The 18240-nt window shown below is 39.4% G+C and overlaps 1 protein-coding gene across 3 annotated transcripts in view; it reads left to right on the forward strand.

Moving 5' to 3' along the window:
• Positions 1–16949, forward strand: part of LOC310910852 (uncharacterized protein) — a 34311-nt gene extending 17362 nt beyond the window's left edge. For 2 of the 3 annotated variants that reach the window (XM_083863897.1, XM_083863898.1), the window contains exons 21-29: positions 49–10860; positions 11136–11287; positions 11367–11526; positions 12796–12948; positions 13479–13646; positions 14540–14637; positions 14984–15118; positions 15736–15850; positions 16335–16949. In XM_083863897.1, coding sequence (XP_083720023.1) covers positions 49–10860; positions 11136–11287; positions 11367–11526; positions 12796–12948; positions 13479–13646; positions 14540–14637; positions 14984–15118; positions 15736–15850; positions 16335–16493 — 11952 coding nt within the window. In that variant the 3' untranslated portion in view covers positions 16494–16949. The remainder of the gene's footprint in view (positions 1–48; positions 10861–11135; positions 11288–11366; positions 11527–12795; positions 12949–13478; positions 13647–14539; positions 14638–14983; positions 15119–15735; positions 15851–16334) is intronic. The other variant, XM_083863899.1, reaches the window with a different exon arrangement.
• The last annotated feature ends 1291 nt before the right edge of the window (positions 16950–18240 follow it).

An 18240-nucleotide genomic window follows, 5' to 3' on the forward strand; every position in this document is an offset into this window, starting at 1 on the left:
TAACAGGTATTTGGAGTGTTCTTGTAACATTATTTTCTTGCTGTTTAGACTTTGAAACAAGACAGCGTGGTGGAGTCCATGCAGCTGGACCTGGACCAGACCAATGAAGAGCTTGACAAGTTGAATTCAAGCCATTTGGAGGAGAGGTCTCAACTCATTCAGGATCTGCAGAAACGTGAAAGAGAAATTGATAATCTGAAAGAAGCACTGGCAGAAAAAGACAGGGAGATGTCTGTCCTGTCTCTGAACATGACAGAATATTCTGAGCAGGTTATGATCCTGAAGCATCAAGTGCAATGCAAAGAGGAGGAGATGCGAGGTTTGGAAGAGGCTTTATCAAAGTCTGAAAGGGAAATGCATTTGCTGAAGGAAGTACAGACAGCTGATGTGAGAGATGCCAGCGTGACGATCTCTGCCCTTTCTGAGCAGAGTGACACCATGAGAATGGAGCTGGAGAGAGTTAGAGCTGAGAATGAAGCTAAAACCAAAGAAAACGAGGAATTAATAAGGCAGAGCACTGAGAACAGCGTGACAATTAAGGATCTCCGTTCCGAAATCCAGGCCAGCAACGTCGCCTACCATAACAAGCTCACGGAGTGTGAGTCACAAATTACTCTGCTGAAAGAGCAAATCACTAGATCATCTGAAAAACTGCAAGAAACAGAGGATAAACAAAGAAAAGAAATGGAATATTTGAAATCTCAGCTTGAGGAAAACAATGCCCTGAAGGAAAAATGGAACAGTTTGCTTAAAGAGAAAGAGAGCAAAGCACAGGCATTGGAAAATGAGTTAAAGTCAATTAAAGATTCATACAACAAGCTGGTTTTGGAAAATGCTAAAAAAGATGAGGAGTTGGCTGAGTTATCCTTAAGGCTCACAGAACATACTGATCATGAGGAAAGAGCTAAAAAAGAGTTGCAAGAGAAACAAGAGCTCATTATTTCATTAGAGCAGAAACTTGGGGCTTTGGAGAAGCAGAATGAGGAGACTAAACTTAAATTAATTGGGGATCTGGAAGCCAAAGAGGCACATTGCAAAGAACTTAATGACCAATTAAATGAAATACATAAACAAATTAAAAAATGGGAGATGGAGGCACAGGAGAAAGCTTCAGCTAATAGCAAATTGCAGGCAGATCTTGAAGGGAAACAAGAAAAATTGGCAGAGCAAGTAAAAGCAAATGAATATCTGAAACAAAATATAGATACAATGGAAAAAGAGAAGGAACAGCTCATCAGAGAAAATGAGAATTTGTCCAAACTCCTGGATGTAAAAGAGTCTGAGTTGTTAAAGAAAACCCAGGCTGTGGCAGAATTGGAGAATAAGTTATCTGTTAGCACTGCTGAGTACGAAAATACTCTTTCAGTACTAAATTGTGATAAAAACACTCTGGCAAAAGAGATGGAACAACTGTCAGTAGCTGCCAAGCAAAAGGAAAGTTCAGTTGCAGAACAGCTGGGGGAGAAAACAAAGGAGTGTAATGTGCTGGCTGAGCAGTTGTCTGAAAGCAAGGAACAGACCCAACAGTTGCATGAACAAGTGCAATCACTGCTCATTCAGCTGAAGGAGATCAGAGATGAGGAAATAAAGAAAGAAGAAATGTTAAATAATAAATTATCTGAATGCAATGGTTTAATCCAAGAGCTCAGCCATAGCAAGGAAAAGAATTTACTCCTGCAGGAACAAATTCAAAGCATAACTTTGAATTTTGAAACTGCAAACAGGTCTCTAGAAGAGAAAAATCTTCAAAATGATTCATTACGTAAGGAAATGGAAGAAAGTAAGCTTTGTGTTGTAGAGTTGCAGGATGAAATAAAAAATCTTAAAGATGAAAAAACTAAATTAATTCAGTTGGTAGAGGAAAGAGACCTGGCTGTGAAAAGTCAGGGTTCAGAACTTGAGAAGTTTCAGAGTCAAATTTCTGAAAAAATGGAAGAAAATACAGTGTTAAATAATCAGCTACAGCTATTAGGCAAAGAAGTGGAGGTGCTTAGGCATGAAAAGGAGGACTTTTCAAGGTTATTGAGTGAGAAGTCGCATGAATGTAAATGTCTCCAGTCTGAAATTGCTTCAGCAAGGCACCAAGTGCAAACAGCAGCTCTAGAAAATGAAAAATTGAAAGCAGATATAGAGACAGTTAATGTTACAGTAATCAAAAAGTCAGAGGAAATAGCTGCCTTAACTTCACACCTGTCCCAACAAAGTCATCATATTTTAGATTTGAAGGACCAAATTGACAGCCTGATGATGGAGAAAGAAAACTTAAAAATTACCTTTGAGGAAAAAGAAACTCTCCTTTCTGAAAAGGAGGCTTTGATTCAGGAAGTGAAAGATAAAGTGGCAGGAGAGGAGCGATATGTGGAATTCATTGCGGATCTGCGGCACCAAATACAAGCCCTGAACTTCGAAACCGATGACCTCAGACGTGCAATGCAGGAAAAAGAAAGTGAATTTAAGTTATTAAAAGATAAATCTGAGGAGTCTGATGTGCTTAGGGTTCAACTGTCTGAGAATATGGAGGTTATTTCTAACCTTCAGAGTCAGCTTAAAAACATGACAGAACAATTGTCCCGGTTGAATGATTCAATTGTAGAGAAAGATGGATCTTTAAAACAAAAGGTACATGAATGCAACAGTTTAAAAGCACAACTTTCTGAGGTACAGGATTCTTGTGTTGTGCAAGAGAAACAGTTACAGCTTTTAGCCTCTGAAGCAGAACAGTTAAAAGTACTTGTTTCAGAAAAAGAAGCAGCCATCAACAGTATTTCAATATTCAGTGAGAATTTAAAGATGCAACTTCAGGACAAAGAGACTGAGTGTGATGTCTTAAAGAAACAACTAGTGGAGCTGCAGGAAATGAAAGAGAATTTCCAAAAAGAAGTAGAGCATCAGAAGAATGTAATAATTGAGATGGACCAGTCCTTATCAGAGAAGGAATCATCTCTTACAGAAAACAAAAGTCTCCTCGAAACTCTGAAGGAGAAAGCAAGGAAAGATGAAGAGAAGACACATTTAATTTCTCAGCTCCAAAGTCAGGTCCATGAGCTAACACAAGAACTACAAAACTCTAAAGAGCTCGTCCATGAGAAAGAAAATGCCTTTTTATCTCTTCAGGAGAAAATTGCAACACAATATGAGCTGAGAACTGAGTTGAACGTGGCTCTTGGGCACAAAGATGAAGTTATTGCTGGACTGCTTAATTCCTTAAAGGAGAAAGATGCCAGTGTGCAGTTGGCAGAGAGCAATGTTAATGCTCTTTCTAGTGAGATTGACATTCTCAGATCAAAATTAGAAGAAAGTGGAACAGCCATGAAAAAACTGACTGAGGAATTTCAGGAAAAGGACGAGAAGCTCGATAATCATCAGAAAAAAATCCATTCTTTGACTGTTGAGCTTGACTCTCTTAAAAATGAGCACCAGAAAGCACTAGACCAAATAAATACCCGGGAACAAGAACTGCAGCAGAAAGACTTGGCTGTGGAGTCTCTGCGTGTGACATGCACTGAACAGGCTGAGAACTTGGAAAGCTTGAAGTTGGAGTTGAACAGTGTAAATTCCAAATCATCTCAAGACTGCCACGACAATGCACTTTTAATAAATAGTCTGCAGTGTCAGGTGGAGTCTTTAGAGAAAGAAAAAAAACTGTTGCAAGATGATGTTGGTAAACTGATGGCTGAAAACACACAACTTACTGCATCTCAGACTGATTTGCAAAAGAAATTGGAAGACCTCCGGGAAATCCATGAAAAACTAGAAACCAGTGAGAATTATTCAAGGATGCAGATAGATGCTGTCAAACTGCAGATGAAGACTGAAAAAGAGAAGTTACAGATGCAGGTTAGTGTGAAGGGTGAAGAGCTTTCTAAATTAGAACTTAAATGTCAAACTCTAGAACAAAGTCTGCTTGAGTCAGAAAACAAATGGGTGACAGAACTTGATAGGGCGAATTCACAAAATAATGATCTTACTGAGCAATTGAGCAGTTTAGAAAGTGAAATGAAATCAAAAGATAGCAAAATCCAGTCTTTGCAGCAAGAGCTGGATCTTATAAAAGAGAAATTAACTCGGAGCTTATCTCCATTACTTAGTAGTAGGCTTTTATGTAAAGAAATGAAGGCACAGATTTCAGATTCTGAACTGCAGCCAATTGATAGTAAAACTCAGTTGGAAAAATTCTCCAGTCTGGTAACTGCTATTCTGAGCAAAGAAACAGAAGGAGAACGTTTGCAACTGGCACTTTTAGAAAAACAGAAAGAAATAGACACCATGAAAGATGAATTAAGAAGTATGGAGTCGCTTGAGAAGCAAAAGGAAGTGCTGCAGAGTGACATCGAAAAGATGAAGGGCAAATACACATCTGAAATGGAATGTCTGTCAAAAGAGATGGTCTCACTCAAGGAAACACTAGGTGAACAAGAGTGTCTCCTGAAAGAAAGGGAGGAATCTTTGGCAGAAATAAAGAAGCAGATGGAATTTCTTCGAGGCAAGATGAATGAATCAGAAGAAATGGTAAGAACTAGTCAAGAAAAGCTGCAGGCTGAAGGTAAAAAAGTAGCAAGTCTCCTTGAAGAAATGGGGGAAAAAGATCACCTCATCAAAAACTTAACATCCCAGGTCAATCAGCAGAAGGATTTAATTTCTGGTCTAAGCCAGCAAATGAAAGAAAAAGACTCTTCTGTTACCCAGGTCATGGAGTCATTGTCTAATGAAATGCTGAATTTTTCTGAAGAGAGGAGTACATTAAATGCAAAACTGCAAGATCTTGAAGCTGTTCATAATAGTTCAGTGGCAGAGCTAAACCGAGTATTGCAGGAACTTGGGGATTGTAAGAAAGAACTGGAACATAACCAGGTTATGTTAAGCAGTAGAGAAGCTGAGTTTAAAGATTTAATGAATGAAAAAGAGGAGATGAAGTGTAATCTTGAGAAAATGGGAAAGGAAAAAGAGAATCTGAAAAAGAAGCTTCAAGCAGCGTTGATAGTAAGAAGAGATCTAATGCAAAAAGTTGGGAAATTAGAAAAGAGTGGACAGGAAGAAATAGAAAAAGAGCAGAAAAAAGCAGAGGCGTTGTCAAAGCAAGTTAATGAGTTAACAGACAAACTGAAACTAATTGAAGGACAAAATAATGATTTTGAGTCTCATCTTGGAGCTTTGAATCAACAACTTGTAGAAAAAGATGCCAAGATAAGTGATCTGACCAAAACCTTATCTTCAAGAGCATCTTATTTAGAGGAACTTCAGCAAAGTATCACAAAACTGAATGATGCCATAGCTGAAAAACAAAATGTTTGTGAGCAGAACCTAAAGTCTTTAGAGGAGAAGGACTCTATGCTTGCTCATCTGCAATCTGTGCTTAATGAAAGAGCAAGGGCATATCAAGAGGAACGTTCTCAGTTGCTCTTGACTCTTGAAGAAGTGAAGTCTGAACTTAAAAAGAAGGAAGAATTGTTTAAAAAATCTAGTTTAGAAGAGGCTGGTTCAACTGCTGGAGACAGGAATGAGTGTCTGAATCCCAACAATGACATTAATGCTATGAATCAATTACAAAAAGAAAAAGAAGCTTTACAGAGGCAGCTTTTGGTCATGAAAGAAGATACAAAAAAATTCCAGCAAGAAAGGGAAGAGCACATGAAACTGGCAGTTGATTTTGATGAGCAAAAAACCCACCTTGATCAGCTCAGGCAAGAACATAAAGCACTCCAGGAAGTTCTCCAAACAAAATGTAAAGAGCTGGGCTTTAACCAGTTAGAAGAGAAGGAGCTGGTTCTACCCAAGGCACTGCTGGGAGAAGAACAAGCTGACCCAAGGAATTTGGAGTCAGACAAATCAAGAAACAAGGTTCAGGTTGCACTCTTGAAAGAGTCAGAAAACATGGTCACTGCAGTGCCAAGTGAAGACATTAAGCTAAAAGAACTAAGAAATGATTATGCAAAACTTCATGAGGAAAGAGAGATGTTAAAGAAAGAGTTGAGAACAATACTGGCTGAATTTGGTGATGATAAAGAAGAAGCAATCAGCTTAAAGTCTTTGAGGCAGCAGGAGCAATGTCAGGACAGCTTGTTGGAGGACATAAAGCATCTACAGATAAAGCTGAAAGCACATAAGACTGAAACTGTAGAGCTCAAGGCAGTGCTTGAACATGTGAATAATGAGAAAAAAGCACTTACTCAAAAAAGTGAAGAGGATTACAGGATGAGCCAGGAGGAACTGCAGAGGTCAAGAATTGAAGCTAAGCAGGAGGTTGCAGGAAAGAATGAGGAAATTGAAGCACTGAAATGTTCACTTACGGATTTAAAAGATAAACTTGGTCTGGAAAAAGAATTACTGAACAAAGCCATAAAGGAGGGCCAGGAAGAAGCCCACCATTACAAAACAGCATTTGAAGACATGAAGAGTGAAAAAGAGGAACTTCTCAGCTCTCTGGAAAAGTCCAATTTGGAACTAATTAAGATGAAAAAGGAGGTAGAACATTTCAGGGAAGAAAACAAAAATCTCGTGGCAGAGCTGCGTTTGCTGCGTGAGAAGGCAGAGATGAGTAAACCTGTGGTGTTGGGCAAAGAACTTAAGGAAGAAAATGGGACTGAAAAGGAATTGAGAGAGGTTGGTTCAGAAAGTAATTCCCTTCAAGGGAATTTGGAAGGAAAAGTCACTGCTTTTCAACTATCAGAAGCTGATTACTCTGGGAAAACTAAACTGAGGGAAGCAATAGAATGTGAAAGCCAGAAACAAATGCAAACAATGGAGGAGCCACTGGCAAAACCTGCAAATTTAAATGATTCCAAAGCCCAAGAGCAAAGAGCTGTAACAGAAGAGAAATCCAGAGAGCGCCTCCAAAGGAAACTGCAGGCGGCTTTAATATCGCGTAAAGAAGCCCTGAGAGAAAATAGATGTCTGAAGGAAAAGATTGATCAGCTAATGATGGAAAGAGAAGAACTGGTGAACAAGACAGGAATGCTGGAGCACTTGCTAGAGCTTGACAGAGAAAAGCAGAGTTCAAGTGCTGCAGCTTCGTTGTCCGGAGAGGAGAGCCTTGCTTCGGAGAATGCGAGGCTGCTGACTGAGAATGAAAACCTCTCTGCGGCGTGTGAAAGTCTGAAATCCACCATGGAGTCCATAGTTCAGGAAAAAGAGGCCTTTTCTTTCCAATTAAATACCTTAAAAGATTCTCAGACAGTTGAATTGACAGGATGGAAGGCTAAACATAGCGAATTAAAGCAGGAGTATGAATCGCTTCTTCAGGCGTATGAGAATATCAGTAGTAAAGTGGCAGATATGAGGCAAGTCATTGATCTCAGTAGGAAAGAGAAGCAAGAGGCTGTTCAAAGACTCAGGGAAGCACAGTCTGAAAAGGAGGCTCTGCAGAAGCATTTACAAAATCTCCTTGATGAAAATGAGGTTATTAAGAACCAACTGAAACAACTCGGTGAATCCAAGAAAATGGAGGTGGAGGAGTTACAGAGCAAAGCAGAAAGGCAGATCTGTGAGCAGGAGGCCAGGATGCAGGAACACCAGGATCGCCTGTGTGAGCTCACTGAGCAGAACCATCAGCTGATGGAGGAGAACGAGCAGCTGAAACAAACCTCTGAAAACCTAAAACAGGCATTAGAGAAAATTCAGAATGAGAATGATGTTCTTCATAATAATATCACTGTAACTAAAGCAACCTTGGGAGAACTGCAGGTTCAAATGGAAGTGTACCAAAACGATACACAATCCAAAATCAGTGATGCATTACGTGAGAATGAATCACTGTTAAAGGACATTAATGTATTAAAGGATAAATTCTCTGAAAAAGAAGAGGCTGTACTTGTCCTAGAACAAGAAAAAAAGTTTATTTCTGAAAAAGCACAAGAAACTGAGAAATCTTTACTCCACAAAACTCATTGTCTAACAAAGCTGGACATGGAATGTAGAAGTCTAACACAAGAAATTGTTAGTCTAAATGAAAAAGTTAAGATTTTAGAGGATGACAAATGTCTGTTACAGGAAGAATTAGAAAATGTACAAGAAAGTTCGTACAAAGTGAAGAGTGAGAAAGAATTTCTTGAGACAGAATTGCTTAACCATGTTAAAAAAGTTGATCATCTTACTGATAGGATGAAATCAGTACAGGTACAGAATAACTTGCTGTTGCAGCAGTTGGAAGAGTTAAAGGCAGAAAAATCTAATGTGGTTAGAGAAAAGGAAGAGCAGCAACTCCATCTTGTAAAGATCTTTGAGGAGAAGGTGAAAAGTGCTCAGAGGGATAATAATGGGACTAAAAACAAAACAAAAGAATTGCAAGAACTTTTAAAGGAGAAACAGCAGGAGATCAACCAATTGCAGAAGGATTCTATCAAGTTCCAGGAGCTGATCCTGGATTTGGAAAGATCTGTGAAATTGTCACAGTCAAAAAATGAAAAATTTGAAAAGGATTTAAGTAATGCATCAGAAAAGCTGGCAGAATCAAATGATAAAATACTTCATCTCAAGGAAGAGCTTTCTGCACAGAGGAACCTGTTGGATCAGTCAAAGAGGGAAGTGGACAGGCTTAAAGACGAGAATCTAAACTGGAGGAAAGAACTTCAGAAGAAGGGAGATGAACTGCAGCTTCAAAGGAGAGGATATGAGAGAGAATTGGAATTTCACCTCCAGCAGCTGAAATTGCATCACAAAAGTGAAATTTCGAACCTGGAGGAAAGACATGGTGCTCTTGAAAGAGAAAAGGATCGGGTGATGAGTGAGGTTCAGGGTTTGCAGGAGGAAATCAGCACAAAGGACTCTCAGAACAAGCAGCTGCAGGCAGACCTGAACGCAGCTCTGGCACGATTGGCTGCTTTCACAAAGTGCATGTCCTCCCTGCAGGATGACAGGGACAGGGTCATCACCGAGATGAAAACCTGGGAAATGCAGTTCAAAGAGGCCATTCAAAACAAGGAGAAACAGCTGGAAGACAGTAACAAAAGAATAGCAGCCTTGCAAGATGAATTGAAAGATAAAATTACTCAGATTCAAGAACTAAATATCAAATATTCTGTGGTAGAGGAAACAAAGGATGAACTGTACTTGAGGCAAAAATCTGTTGATATGCAGCGCTATGAAGAGCTCTGCAGGATAAAGGAGGAAAATACCTTCTTTTTTAACAGACAGCAAGAGCTGGAGAGTGTTCTTCAGTCTAAAGAAGAGGCTTTGCAAGCACTCCTGAAAGAAAATAATTCTCTTAATCATCTCATAGAGAATAGTAAGAGTGCAGGAAGAGAGATAAAAGCTCTGGAAAATAATTTTACAAGACAGGAGCAAGAATTGCAAGAGATTCTAGCAGAGAAGGAAAAAATGAGTGCTGAATTGCAAAAGCAGATGACCATTTCTGAGCAAATGAAGATCATGCTAAATAATAAAGACAAAGAAATTTCCTTACTCATTTCTTCAAAAGGGGATGAAATTTCAGATTATCTGACTCAGGTACAGACTCAACATAGGAATCAGATCAAAGAGTATGAACTTCAGGTAAGAGCTTTGCAGATGGAGAGACAACAAGCTGAGGAGTCCCGCCAGAGGCTGGAAGACAAGCTGCGAAATCTCCAGGTGGAAGCAGAAAAAGCAGGTCAGGATAAGGCTGCGATTGCCAGTGAAGTGGATGCCTTTAAAAAGTCCATGTCATCTCTCCAGAACGACCGGGATAATCTTTTCACCAGATACAAGGAGCTGGAACATCTTCACCAGGATGTCATAAACCAGAGGGACAGTCTTCTAGTTGGTAGTGCAAGTGAGACTAATGCTCTGAAACAGGAGATAAGGGTCCTCCTCAATAGGATCGATGATCTGCATTCTGAAAATGCAATGCTGAGTGCACAGCTGATAAAATACAGGGAAGATCTTAACCAGGTTTTATCTCTGAAAGACCATCAGCTGAAGGACTTACTTAAGCAGAAACTGGAGTGTATTAAAAGCCTTGAGCATGAAAAATACGATCTTCAAAAACAAATAAAAGAGATGCAGCTTTCCAGTGAACTGCAGAAGGGGGCTGCTGTGGCTTTGGAACATGAGAATAAAAAATTGGCATCTAAAGTAAGTGATTTAGAATCTCTGATTGCATCACTAAACAAAGAGAAGCTTGTTTCTGAATCTGGAGAGAAGCTGCTAAGTAGTGAGAGTATTCAGAAAAAAGAATCCAATGGGCAGCATGGAGAAAAGCTTCAGAAAAAGGTTCAGGAACTCTGGAAATCCAGAGGCAAAAATGCAGATGAGGAGTACAGTGGGACTGTTTTGAAACTTGAAGATGGAGATAAACCTGATGCTTCTGCAGAGATGTTGCTAGAAGTTCAGTCTCAAAACAGTGAGTTGAGATCCCAAAATGAGGCCTTTGGGAAGGCAATGACTGCTCTGCAGAACGACAGAGATCGAATCATAGAGGACTTCAAAGTTCTTCAGGGCAAGTACACCTCTGAGCTCAAGACTGAAAGAAAAAAAGGAGATGAACTCGCAGCTGAATTGGAGGGGTTTAAATCCCATCTCCTGAATATCCTCAAAGAAAACTCTCTTCTGCATGGGGCTGGCCTTGATGCTGCAGATCAGGTTACCCTGGCTCAGGTGGCTGATGGGATTGGAGGTGTCTGTAGGACTTTAGTCAGTCGGGAGCTGGAGGTGAGCAGGCTCTCAGCCGAGTGTGAGAATTATGTCCAGCAGATTGACGCCTTTGCCAAGGCTATGGCCAGTCTCCAGGATGACCGAGACAAACTGCTGCAGGAGCTCAGCCATCAGAAGGTAACTCCTGAAGCCAAGCAGGGCACGGCTTCAGTTCCCATTGATTGCAGCAGCATCAATGAGAGAAATTCTTTTAAAAGTAGTTTGGATGTGCCTCAGAACAATGGGGAAACTTTGGTAAGTTGTAATTAGCCACATGGCTCTGTAATTTTATTCTTTGTGAAGGGAATGCTCAGAGACATGATAGATTCTGATGATTGACTTTGTGTGAGTGCTAAGATAGCGCTGTGTGCCCAGAGTAAGTGTGTTTACAGTTTTGGGAGTTCAGGTAATTACCCTGTTAAACAAAGCAGATGGGGAAAACCTTAGTCTGTAATTAGAATTCTAGCACTAATCAAACTTCACCCATCTAGTTTTCATTCCAGTTCACTAATGATGTTTATTAAACCTAGGCTAAAGAAGGAGCCAGCCTTGCAGCTGTTGAAATATCCAAACTGAAGACCAAGGTTGATGATTTGGAGAAGGCTTTGCATCAGACAAAAGTCTTCCAGGCAGAAACTGAGAGAGAGATCACATCATACCAGAACGAGCTGGCTGGATTAAGGTATAACAGTAGAGCATTATCCTCTTCATTGATTTGTATAGAATATGGAATTACTTAACATCTGATGTTCTATGTTCAGAATGGAAAAAAAACTCCTCCTTTCCGAGTCCCAGGCACTGAGGAATCAGTGTCAGATCACAGTGGCTGAGAAAGACCGGCAGATTGCAGAGCTCCAGAGGCTGCAGCAAGACCTGATTGGGAAGAAGTCACTCCCTGCTGGCAGCAGTTATCCCGTCAAGGTAAAAAAAATGGAATGTAGCTGAATGTAAAGTGGAAGATAGCAGTTTACTGGCTGAAATTTACAGCCTGCTTCTCAAAAGAGTATAGTAATCCTGTAAGTTACTATCTTAAATTGGTTAAATCCAGAATATAAAAGGAAGAAGTTGAAAAGAAATTAAATAAGTTTATTCCATTCAGATTTATTATGGCTCTAACTCATTTTCAGGGACAGGCTTTTTAAGGGGATCAAAAACGAGCTTGGTGGTTTACATGGACAGCAGGTTTCACAGTTTGTGTAGCTGATGCAGAGAGTTTTTAAACACCTAATGAAGTTCATTCTTTAGAGCCTAAATCTGTGTCTAGTTACTGCAGATTGGACTATGACTGGGAGAGAAAGGGGCATGGAAGTGTTCTTGTCTTTCCCCTGAAGCAGCTGGAGCTGGTTTCTGCCAGCAACAAAATCCTGGATTTAGAAAGGCAGCAGCTGACACCCAGGCTGGCAAATGCTGGTTTGTAGATTGTCATGAAAGATTCAAGGAAAGTGCTATTATAGAATAATATTCTTACTTACGTTTTCTGTGCCAAAGAAAGGAAGCAGTGTTCGTTTTAATTTCATTAAAACCAGAACTTTAGTTGCTGAAGTTTGTATGCTGTTCATTTTCTGTGATTACAGTCATGAATAAGAGCTATTGACCAGTAATGTCTGTGGGTAATGGAGTGTTTTATGTGGTAAAAACCATTTATTTCACGATTGTATGGGGGAATAGAGTCCATAAAGCATTAGAGATGGCACATATCCCTCCTTTATTGGAGATAAATATCAAAGTGTTGAGCTGCCAGAGATAAAGAAGGCCAAAGCTTTGAATTGGTAACAATTTTTTTCATTTCAAAATGGGTTATTTTGGCTTTCAATTAATATTTACAAAACAGCTGTTTTAAAAGTTATGAATACAAGACTTTATTAGCTTGAAAATAATTTTGAAAGATGTTTTATATTAATCCTTTGTGATTTTCTCCCCTTTTTTCTGCTTCACATTCACATTGCCAATTAAAAATTAAGTTGGGTTGCCTTTTTATGGTAACTTTTTGTTATTTTTTAATGCAAGTATTAATACTATATATGTATTTTAAAAATCTTGTCTTTAAAGCGTCTTTCAAATGTGGTATTAAGTTGTGAGAAGAATATAATCTTGTGAAAAGGGAATTCTGTAGGGTATGTTTAGTGTTGGGGTTGTGGGTTATTTAGAGAACTCCGTACCATTTACCCTTGATATCCTGCTATTTTTAAGGCTTTGGAAACTGCCTCCCTTGCTAGAAGTGCAGATGGAGCAGAGGAAATCCAACGTGTCCTGGCTGAGAAGAACCAGCTGCAGGCAGAGCTGCAGCGCTGCCTCCAGGAGCTGCAGCAGAAGGATCTGCACTTCCAGCAGATTAATTCCAAGGTAGCTTGGAACAACAGCTCTGATCCTGAAAAGCTCACCTGAATCTGGGCTGGCCTCACATTGGAATATTGCTGAATATTAGTGGTGTCTTGCATGACTGAATGGTTTTTTAGTTTGAAACCTAGATGTTTCAAAAGAACTCAGCCTGGACATTCAAATTAAGTGTTAGTTTTCTTTCTGCCAGGCTTTCCTGAGTTGGTATTTGTCTGAGAGGTTTATTTCATGCTGCATTCTGAAGACATTGATGAACCTCTGAACTTCTACTCACAGTAAAATATCTTTCATTATAGACAGAAACAGGTGTCTGTCTTAGCTGGAACAAGATTTCAGCTTCTGGTTTGGATGTACTGATGGCAGGGGAAATCACTGCTCAGCTTTCATTATTTCCTCTGCTCATAAAGCATTTTTAAATCCCAACCTAACTGTCACCTTGCCAAAAAGTGGATGCAATTTTGAAACAGCAGGTCTCAAATCTGCAGGGATTTCCTGGGAGAGCTAATTTTAATGACTTCAACGTGAATTTCTGTCAGGTTGTGCAGTCAGCAGAAGAGAATGCTGTCCTGTCTGCCCAGCTGAAGACTCTTTCCCAGACTCTGAGGGACAACCAGCTTCATTACACTGATCTGCAAAATCGTTACTTAAGGCTGGAGAGGGAATATCAGGCAATGCAGGTGACATCTTTCCAAGGCTCAGTCCAGGTAACCAGATACATGGAAGGATTTTTAGGTTTCTTCCTTCTGTGCTTACACTTTTTTTTTTTTTTTTTTTTTTTTTTTTTTTTTTTTTTTTTTTTTTTTTCTAAAAATGAAATAAAGTACTTTTTGTTGTAGTGACCCAGTACTTTTGCTGGCCCATGGCTGAAGATAGCTGTCTCTATTGTTGTTAAGCTAGTCTAATTTGACTTTTCATTTAAGGAAGCTGTTTTACATATGTTTTTGTTTTGAAACATCTTTTTTGAGTTGGTCTGTAGCTGACAGAGAGAACTGGATGATCACTGCTCAATGGATCAGGAAACTTAGAGATAATTTCATATCAGTTGTGGATCATTTTACAATGCTTGAGTAATATTTTTGGAAGTGAGATCTATATCACCAGTTCAGCATTTCAGTACCCTTTGCCAAGCTCTCATACACTCCTTAAGATTATTATTTGGGGTTGGGACTTCATCATCTTTAAGGTCCCTTCTAACCCAGTCCTTTATGATTCATCATCATTCCTTTATTTTTAAAAAGCTTTCCTGTACTGCCTTGGTTATTGATTAACAATCATTAATAGAACACCCTGAAATAGCAGCATACGGATACATATAGAAAACAACCCTTGCTCTTCCATAAATGGAAATAAATCCAAACAAGAATTGTAAATTAAAAATAAATCAATAGCTGCCTTGCTTCTGGAATTGTGGATTTGTAGATGCATTTCTTTCCCCTCAGACATTGCTGAGAGATGGAAATGAAAACATTAAGTGGCACAAAGAATTATTTGTTCCACTGTTTTGCGGTGCTTATGGTTTCTGTAATTGAAATAATTTTGGCAAGTAGAAAAATAGTCACTTGTTTGGTGGTTTTTTTTCCCCCTTAATATCTTCTAGGATGAAACCAGAGCAGAAGTTCCCCCTGGAGCGCCACGGGAGCGATCTGGGATTATTGTGGAGATAGACAATATGGAGCTAAATGAGCTCAGGAAAAGGTCAGGACTCAGAGCATGTATTAGCAATATTATTTTCCTGACAGCTGTGTCGTGAGTGTGAAAGTAATGCTTTTCTATCCCTCTGAGGCATTTGTGTGGAGAAGGGGAAGGAGTGGATTTACAGTGGATTACAGCAATCATAAGCCATATTCTTGAATTGTTGTCATCTGCTAATACTTGTGGTTTGTATGTATGTACTGATTATTGCTGACTTTATCTCAGTATTTAAGATAAAACATCTCATTATAATTAAGTCCGTCGCAAAAAGGAAAATTTCCTAATAAAAAAAGAACAAGTAATTCTTTGAGTCCATAAAATACTGATTTCAGATTTTATTTTGTCCCAGGCTTGCAGAGAGTGAGCAGCAGTATGAAACACTGCAGCAGGGTCTCTCCCAGCTCACAGAAACACTGGCAGAGGAGAAGAGGAGGAGAGAAGCTGCAGAAGAAGCTCTTGGACTCTCTGAGGAGAGAAGTAACAGGTAAAACACAGATTATTTGTTTGCCTTTTATTTTTAGTGAGATTTAGTAGATTTCCCTGTGGGTCTTAGATTTGAGATGCTACTACTTGTAATAATAATAATAATAATAATAATAATAAACTCGTGTGTAAACCCACAGTGCCCAAAGTAGTGGAAATCCATATGTTAAAAAGCTTGATTAAGTTAAACACTTAATCAAGAAAGTATTACAGGCTTTGGGATTTTTTTTTTCTTTAATTTAATCTGTTAGACTTGCTAGTCAGTGCTATTTCTTTTTTTCCAGGTTAGGAAAAAACATTCCCATATAATAACTTTAGCAGAACCCCTGGTTAGATTGAAAATATCATTATGCACCTGCCTGAATAAAGTGTCCCTCATTACCATTGCCCGAAAATCAGTGTTCAGTCAGCTGGTAATGATGGGGATTAATTCTGAATAAATGAAACACCTTGAGAGTAGATTGTAAATAGAGCCTGAAAAAGACCTGGCAACATAAAGTGAGTCAGCTTTTTGTGGGGACCTTCCCTCAGTCATTTTAAGTATGCAAAATGATGATTTTTGTGTCAATTCAGTCCTTAAAAGAGGAGATAATTCTCTTTCCTTGAATTTTTCTGTAGATTTGAAGCAGGCAGTTACAGGTCTGTCCCCAGTGACTACACTGTCCAGATGGAAGCTGAGGAGGAGAGGGAAGCCTTAATCATCAATCCCAGTGAACATGTTGTTGTGAGAAAGGTAAGAGAATGAAGGCCTTTAAAAACCCTGAATTATCAGCTTCTTAAAAGTGGTACAAAAACGTCCTTCATTTCTTTCTGTTGGGGCTGTGAGTCCAAGACCAGCAGCTGTATAAACTGTGCCAGGAAACACACTGCATATGTCCAGGTTAAAAAATGTATGTAATCATATTTATGCTACATGTGTGGCCATTAAATAAAACTGTCTGCATTTAATTATGCATGCCCAAAATGCAATATGCATATTTACGTGTGGGGAGTTGCATAATGCACAGCTTGGATTCCTTCCTTTCCCCTCTCATTAATGCTGGGTTTGGGGCCTTTAAATCATTGATGCTTCGGTGTTTGGGATGGGTTGTGTTTTGTGGGCAGTTGCCATGTCAGAGGCAAAAGGTTTGTAGTGCCTGAGAAACACAGGCTGCAGTGGAACTGTTCCTGGTTTGTGTTCCTGATCCTTGCTCTGATAAGTTTTGTCTCTTCCTCAGATGAAAGGAGGAGCCCTCTCCTTGCGCCGCTGGCTCCGGGGGCGAAGCCTTTACTGCTCCAAGCTGCTGACGGCCCGAGCCAAATCCCGCTATTTATTCCTCACCTACCTGGTCACACTACACCTCCTTGTTCTCCTGTGCCTCACTGGTGTGCTCTGAACCCACTGCACCCCCTGGGGGGGCTCCTTTCCCTGCAGGAGTGCCAGTCCCAGCCCAGAGACTCCTCACACGCTGCTGTTCCGCTGTGCACTGGACACAAATCCCTGGGACACTCTGCACGGAATCTTGAGCTTCTCCCGTGAAATTCGTGCATATCACACTTGCTCCAAAGTTGACTTGAATTGCTCTTTAACAGTGGGATATTATATTTGCTAAGGAGAAAATATTTCCCTCTGCCCTCTAAGGAAACTGCTGCATACAAGTTATTTAATATTGTTTGTGGGTACATAATGGTTGATTACTACTGAATGGGTTGTAAATGATATCTTTTCTATACAAATTTTATTTTAAGAGTTAAACTATAAATTCTAAAGGAATATCACGCTATTACTGTATATTGGCTTCTTGATTATAGCAAGAAGTTTTATGGAGTGCAATAAAGGAAGAACTACTGGATTTTTGATTTTCTTTGGTTGGTTGGGTGGTTTTTTTGTTTATTTTTTTGGCTGAAAATAAAAGAGTTACAAAGGTTCTTCTTTCCCATTTAGTTTGTAAAGAAATCAAGATGCACAGATCTGTGTGACAGTGAGGTAAGGTGATGATTAAAGATTCAGTAACGATTCACATTTGAGATGACATAAATATCTCCAGCTTCTTTTATTCTTTTTGTAATATTTTCTTTCTGTAACTTGTGGTGGTTTGGTATTTTTTAAATTTCCTTGCACTTTTCTTGGTGGGGCTTAGTTACTCCCTGTCTTGGAGATAAAATGTTCCTCAGCTGCAGAACACATGAAATTCAAGCTTCTAAAGACACAACCTTACAAATTTTACATGTTTCAGCTTCGAGATATGATTCAATAAATTCAGCTAAGAATTTTGTGGGAAAAGGAAAATCCAGGGAGTGTGGAAAAGGAAGGATTCCATCGGTTTTACTGATGAACAGAGACAAGGTTGACTTGGAGATACTTTAATGAAGTGATTTATCTGCTTAAGAGGTAGTTACTGCTGCAGGTAAATACTGTAAACCACCCTCTTTTAATGATCTTTAACAGTTTTTAGTCCGGTGAAGGTCTGGATTTTTATATAAATCAAATATATTCTGCTATAATTCATTTTTTTGAAAAAAATAGTGATGGTTCATCTCCTTTGAGTTGCTGATGCAGTCCCTGTGTTTAGGTCTGGTGCCACCCAAATATTGAGATAATTCATAAACACCAGGTACAGTGGGAAGAGGAGTACTGGTGATGCTGACTTTTCCCTTCCCAGCCTGAAAATGGGTGTTAACAGAATGATAATGAGCTTTTCTTAGCTAATTATGTTATAATGAAGCAGAACATTTTCCAAAGGCAACAATGGCCCTTCCGTCCTTCCAGTCTCACTTATTCAGTGTGAGGAATTTTCGACCTGGGAGGAGAGAAAACGCCCCTCTGTCCTGAGGCTCAGTGGGTGGGAAAGGATCCAGAGGTGTTTGAAAGTCTGTCCTGCTTTCTCCAGAGCTTTGTGCTGTCACTGTAAAAAGAACAAGCTGGGAAAAAAAAATTCAAATGGCTTGACATGTAGATATCCTGTGAACTCCATTCCAGAGGCTGCTAAAAATGTTTTGGGAGGTGAGCTCATGTCATTTAGGAAGCAGCTTTTCCTGGATAAGTATTGCCCTGAAAGTGTGTTCATGTTACAGTTCATGATTTAAATGCTTGCCTTCATTTGGTCTGAGGTCAAGCAAATTGAGGAAATTTGTTTAAAATTC

This window comes from Zosterops lateralis (assembly GCF_965231275.1).
Source record: "Zosterops lateralis genome assembly, chromosome: 6".
Taxonomy (NCBI): domain Eukaryota; kingdom Metazoa; phylum Chordata; class Aves; order Passeriformes; family Zosteropidae; genus Zosterops; species Zosterops lateralis.